Source organism: Crocuta crocuta, unplaced genomic scaffold (assembly GCF_008692635.1).
Source record: "Crocuta crocuta isolate KB4526 unplaced genomic scaffold, BGI_CrCroc_1.0 scaffold180, whole genome shotgun sequence".
Classification (NCBI taxonomy): Eukaryota; Metazoa; Chordata; class Mammalia; order Carnivora; family Hyaenidae; genus Crocuta; species Crocuta crocuta.
The window spans coordinates 76,016-82,015 of NW_027527549.1; the positions used below are offsets into that span (position 1 = coordinate 76,016).

At 36.2% G+C, this 6,000-nt stretch overlaps 1 protein-coding gene and 1 long non-coding RNA gene across 2 annotated transcripts in view; one reads left to right on the top strand and one right to left on the bottom strand.

Moving 5' to 3' along the window:
- The window catches only part of LOC144233736 (uncharacterized), a 27,815-nt gene extending 22,566 nt beyond the window's left edge, over window positions 1-5,249 (top strand). The window contains exon 4 of the long non-coding RNA XR_013335747.1: window positions 5,155-5,249. This is a non-coding gene — a long non-coding RNA (uncharacterized LOC144233736). The remainder of the gene's footprint in view (window positions 1-5,154) is intronic.
- The window catches only part of SLC16A1 (solute carrier family 16 member 1), a 17,113-nt gene extending 11,610 nt beyond the window's left edge, over window positions 1-5,503 (bottom strand). The window contains exons 1-2 of the mRNA XM_077766733.1: window positions 5,243-5,503; window positions 981-1,124 (exon numbers count right to left, since the gene is read on the bottom strand). Coding sequence (XP_077622859.1) covers window positions 981-1,124; window positions 5,243-5,459 — 361 coding nt within the window. The 5' untranslated portion in view covers window positions 5,460-5,503. The remainder of the gene's footprint in view (window positions 1-980; window positions 1,125-5,242) is intronic.
- Between the last annotated feature and the right edge of the window lie 497 nt (window positions 5,504-6,000).

Genomic DNA, 6,000 nt, shown 5'->3' on the forward strand with positions numbered 1-6,000 from the left:
AAAAGAAAATTATAGTATGTATCTATTCAATGGAGTAATAAAGATTAAATATGTTATCAGAATATTTAATGACATGGAAAGATTGTTCATGATGTCTTGGTAAGTGAAAAAAAATGATTACAAAACATAATCTGATTATTTTTTGTATTAAAAGATATGTTTGTACACAGAAAAAAGTATGGAAAGACATACATTAAAATGTTAATAGTCACATCCTCTGGATTGTGAAGTTGTAAGTATCTTTATTATACTCCTCAACAGTTCATTATTTTAATCTGGCTATCAAAAACGGAGGGAGTGAGTTAGTAAGTGGATCTTTTATCCTTCAGAAATGTATCTGGATATTCTGCCAGGTAATTCCAGTTTTATGTTTTATGCTCTCCTGCTCCCACATAAAGCTATTCCCTGTGTGAGAAAGAAGTAATGAGGAAGAGTAATAACTAGTGATCAAAACTGCAAGAAGTTGGTGGACACATTTTATCTACCACCATTTATCTTAGAAAAAGAGATGCTACCATTATACTGTATGATAGCAATTTCTTTAAAAAAATTTTTTTAAAAATGTTTATATTTATTTCTGAGAGAGCGAGAGAGAAAGAGACAGCATGAGCAGGGGAGGGTCAGAGAGAGAGGGAGACAGAATCTGAAGCAGGCTCCAGGCTCTGAGCTGTCAGCACAGAGCCCGACGCAGGGCTCGAACCCACGGACCGTGAGATCATGACCTGAGCTGAAGTTGGACACTGAACCCACTGAGCCACCCAGGCGCCCCAGCAATTTCTTTAAAAGTTTGCTTTTCTAGTACCCTTTAATGTATTTATATAGCTCTTCAAAATGATAATCAAGTAATTCCCATAAGGAAGGAATTTCACTCAGAAGATCTGAAAGATGAATGTAAGTGAAGCTTGTGGGAGATTAAGTCAAATAATGGTCAAATTTCCAGCAGCAAATTAATGCTGGAAAATGAACCAACAGCAACTCACCTCCAATGACTCCAACACACAAGTAAAGTTCCTGTACGGTATTACAGAAAGAAGCTGCAATCAAACCACAGCCTGACAAACAGCCCCCAGCAATCATGATTGGACGACTCCCATATTTATTCACCAGGATACTGCTGATAGGACCTAGGGGAGAACCAGAAGTTTAGTAGCATGGAGGAAAGGGACCAACCCCTTCACATCTATACAAGGCATTAATGACACTAAATGACAAGTTCTTAAAAATAAACAGAAAACAACAAAAGACAATGGTAAGAATATTGCTTTCTATAATTATTTCATAGTCAACGTGTATTAGAAAATAAAGATGCTAAAAAACATCATTGTGTACCTTTTACATCTATAAATATTGTACAGAATTTTACTAAAATATAAAAGGGCTCTGGTCTCTCCTCAATCTTCCTCTTATAAGGCAGAACTGGCTAAAAACACCTTGGTAATGAATGTTCATAGGCTTGTTGTCATAACTAGGATATGATCAATGCATTTAATAAGCTTGCTCTGTTTTCATTTTTGGACAGGCAATCTGAGGAGATGATTTTAGAGTATTATTTACACATTATCATAAATGCAGTTTGTGTCATATTTTTAAAAAAGAAAAAAGTTAAAGACCAGTATTTTTTCCAAGTTTAAGTAATTTTGCAATTAGGAAATCTACCTTTAAAACACAAAAACACACAAAAACTATTCCCAGTTATACCTAGATGGCTCAGGTATTGAACCGAGTATTTCTTTCAGAGTTAACTTGGCTCCATGCCTGTATTACTGTTTCACGGTAACAATACTGTGTAGGTGGGGGGAAGCTTGTGGGAGATTAAGTCAAATAATGGTCAAAATATCTTGGGTCTAACAACTCAAGAAAATAGGAAATAGAGTGTTATCTGAGAAAATCAGATTAAAAACAAAAGAAAATCTGATTAAATTTCCTCTGCTAAACAGATGAATACCAAAATATCAGTTTTTCTTCGACATGATAGAAGGAACCAAATAAAATGTGAAGTATTATAAGGATCAGGAAGAAAAAGATTTGTTGCATTTATCAGTTTTCAACTATGAATATCAAATGACCTCTCCTTACTTGCTATAAATCGGTATAATTCTTTACCTTATAGGTAGGTAAATAGGTAGGTCCTTTTACCAAACTTTTAAATGTTAATTATAAGAAAGTCTTATCCAAACCAATATCTTAAAAGCTGTAACACAATTCTTAAGTAGACTAACAATATTTTTGATTATGTTGGATGACATTCATTGAATTTCATTTATGTGTAAGAATACTTATGTCTCTACTTCATGGATATGGACTTGTGGGACTGACACCTTTATTTACATGACACCATACCTCATTTGCCTGGAAAAGGTAGATGACTGCAAACAGACAGGGTCACTGCAGTGCATCAGTAGGGAAGGGGACACAGGGAAATGAAGTGCTGTTTGAACACTGCAAAGTCACAAAGCTACTGAAAACCAAGTTTCAACTCCAGCCCATTTCTCCCCATTACATATACTCTATGTTTTTGGAACTAAGCTATAAAGCAGAAGCCATACAAATCATGTTTTTCTTCTATTAGTTTTTCTTCTGTTCCTTCTATAATTAGTTCCCTAGAAGACAGTCTATTTTTTAAAACAAATATAGAATGTACATACTCAGAATATACTACTGGTTATATATTGGCATATTCTATTTCCATAAACACTATGGAAAATTCTGGAGTTACTTATACTCGAGTACTACACTCAAAATTGCAGGATGATACAATTAAAAGGTCAGGCTCTGACCCCAGGGAACCCAAATTCAAATTATGGTATGCATGCAAGAAAGAATCAAACCTTCTGATACCCTAGTGTTTCAGAGAACTAAGTCTGTCTAAGGGGCTAATTCCAGAACTGGCTGCCAGGAGAGACTTCAGGCTCAGCTTGAATATGTATAAAAAAGTTTTCATTGACCTTCTAAGTCGCTTCATGAAAATATTAGACCATGGCTGGTTTGGAAATAATTTGAATTTATAGCTTGTGTAAGATGAAATAATTAAAGGGGTGCCTGGGTGGCTCAGTCGGTTAAACATCTGACTCCTGATTTCAGCTCAGGTCATGGTCTCACAGTTTGTGACACTGGGCCCCGCATTGGGCTCTGTGCTGACAGTGCAGAGCCTTCCTTGGATTCTCTCTCTCACGCTCTCTCTCTGCCCCTCCCCAGCTTGCTTTCTCTCTCTCTCTGTCAAAAAATAAACCTAAAAAAAAAAGATAAAATTATTAAATACTGGAAGAATATTCATGAAATATTTCCATATAGATTTTGTATAGTCAGAAGTACAAAGATCAAAGTAACTGCCACATTGCTGACTCTGTGAAATAGAAGTTAATACTGTAAGTCCACGGTATTAAAGCAGGAATGTCAAAATGATGTTAGTGTGAAACTGAAAATATGCAAATTTACACTTTCATGTTAAAAAACACGGAAAAATCTCAAGTAAATAAATCAAGAGTAGGCAACTAAGATCTCCTCCCCTAAAAATACACTTATGCTCTAACAAGCATCAGTATGTATCTCTGAACCAAAGCACTAAAAAACCCCACTAAACCATTCATAGCTCAAAACATATTAGTGTTGAGGGTGTGGCCCAAATATAGAGGTTAAAGAATTATGGCAGTTTAAAAACTGATGATAATTCTTAGGGGATATACCACTAGGAGCCAATCAAAACAAAATAACCCATTTAGGAAAAATTCCGCCACAGGCTCTCAATAGGCAATTTGTCTTTCAGAGTTATTTCAGGAAGGATGGCCCCAATTAGCTATCATTAAAAATAGAGAGGGATACAGTTTGTAGGCCTATTATAATACAAATTCAGAGAAAATGTGCTAGTTATCTCTAGATGAGGACAAAGAAGGAACTGTTTTCCCAGAAGAAAATGTCATGTGCAATTAGCACAACTGACATCACTTACTTTTGATGCAAAATCCAAGTGGCTCTCAAGCTCTGTGACAGCTCCAAGTTGCAACATGTGAACCTCTGATTTATCCTCAGCTTAACATACACGGAGCACGCACCTGGAGTACTTCTGGATAATACTTATACCAATTTCCTCAAGCTATCATAGTTCGAAAATCCGGGCACATGGAGTTCAAAGCCTCCAAAAACTACTGGTTCTTACAAGCTAAATAATGTCTAAAGTCCCTTTTGATTCCTTTGAACTTACAAAAAGAAAATAACTACTACAATATAGCACTTAGGTTCTCTTAAAAGTACTTAACAGACAAAACAGGCATACCTTCAAAATTCAAAGGGCATAAAAAGCTACCCAGTAGGAAAAAAAAGTCTTCTTACTCCTATTCCCAGTCACCCAATTCACCTCTCTCTAAGGCCACCAGGTGACGTTTTTTTCCTGTGCAATGACACCATGTATTTAATTAAATTGTGACTTCAATTATTTACTGTTTCAGAAGTTTATGTTATTGTCTCAACTGGATTATGAACTTCCCCCAGGGCAGGGATCGAGATCAAGTGTTCTCTATAACTCACAAGACCTAGCCTAGAGTACATAGGGCTTAATATTGGTTGAACCTGCCACCAGGTTAGAAGTCTAAGGCTAAAGTTTTACATTTGAAATATAGACTCTTTATACTGGCTGGCTATTAGATAGGAGCTACATGTAAAAATAATCTGAGGTACTAAACTGCCAGCAAAACAATAGTATTAACAGAGGTGAAAGCTTGGCTAAATAAGCAAGATGAGACACGGTCAATCTCAGTAATTAAATATACTTGGCTTTAGAATCTCTCACTAAGCAACTATACATTTTAGGTATTATGGAAGGTTTTAGACTTTTACATGTTACACTGTGATTTGATGTTCCAAGGTGAAACAAACCGAATTAAATGATGTTAAGTAAGCAACTTACTCTCCATATTTCCTTTTACAACATGTCAAGGAAAACAGGAGACTTTGAACTATGCTATTAAGGTGACCTGATTTATTTCAATTTGCCCAACATCAATTTAAGAAAAACCTTTATGTTTACATCTCAGGAGTCCAGCAGAGAGCAGTAAGAAGAACCAGCTGTGCATATGTCATTTTTTCTGAGAGCTTTTAAAGCTCAATGATTCAGAGTTAGACCAAATCACAGCTCCTCACAGTTTCTCATTTCTGTTTCAGAATGCTACAGGGAAGAGACAGAGCAAGACTGTTGTGATTAATAGGAATGAAACACAGGACTAAACCAGGAGGCCCTGGGGGTGCTTACCTCCACCATACATGACAGCCAACATGATTGAGGATATCCAGGACACTTCACTCGTGGTGGCACTGAAGATGCCTTCAATTTCTTTGAAGAACACAGTAATGGATTTGGGAAATGCATAAGAGAAGCCGATGGAAATGAAGGCTCCGACTACTACCGCCCATCCCCAGCCTCCATCTGGGGGAGTATATCCAACTGGACCTCCAACTGCTGGTGGCATTTTAAGTGTAGATGAATTCCAAAATGCAGTTCAAATCCAGATATCTGAAGGATATAAAATTAAAATACCATGTCAACAATAAAGCACTCCCACCAGCAAGGCACTTGCACAGTCAGCTCTCAAGTAACTGAATTATTTTTCAAGACTACTTTTCCAACAGAAATTATCTTCTAAGGGCATTATCAGAAAAAGAGTCTTAGAGCCATGTTATTGCCCATAGTTTTTAGTAGGAAAACAGCTTCTTACCATTTAAGGAACCATAACTGAAATAAATCCTGTTCAATAAATATAGCTTTTGTATTTCAAATAAGGCTACTTGTTTTAACAGTTAATGTACTTCCTGAAATTACTGTGAATAACTAAATGCCTCATTTGATTTATCTGCATGCAAAATCCACATAACACACGCCATATATAAGTTTTAATACAGGCTTTTTTAAAGTTTTCCCCTTTCCCAAAATGTGTTCTTCAATACTACTTTCTTTTTACTTTCTCTTATGTGCTGACAGAATATTAGGAAGTGGGTACCCAAGTCACTAGA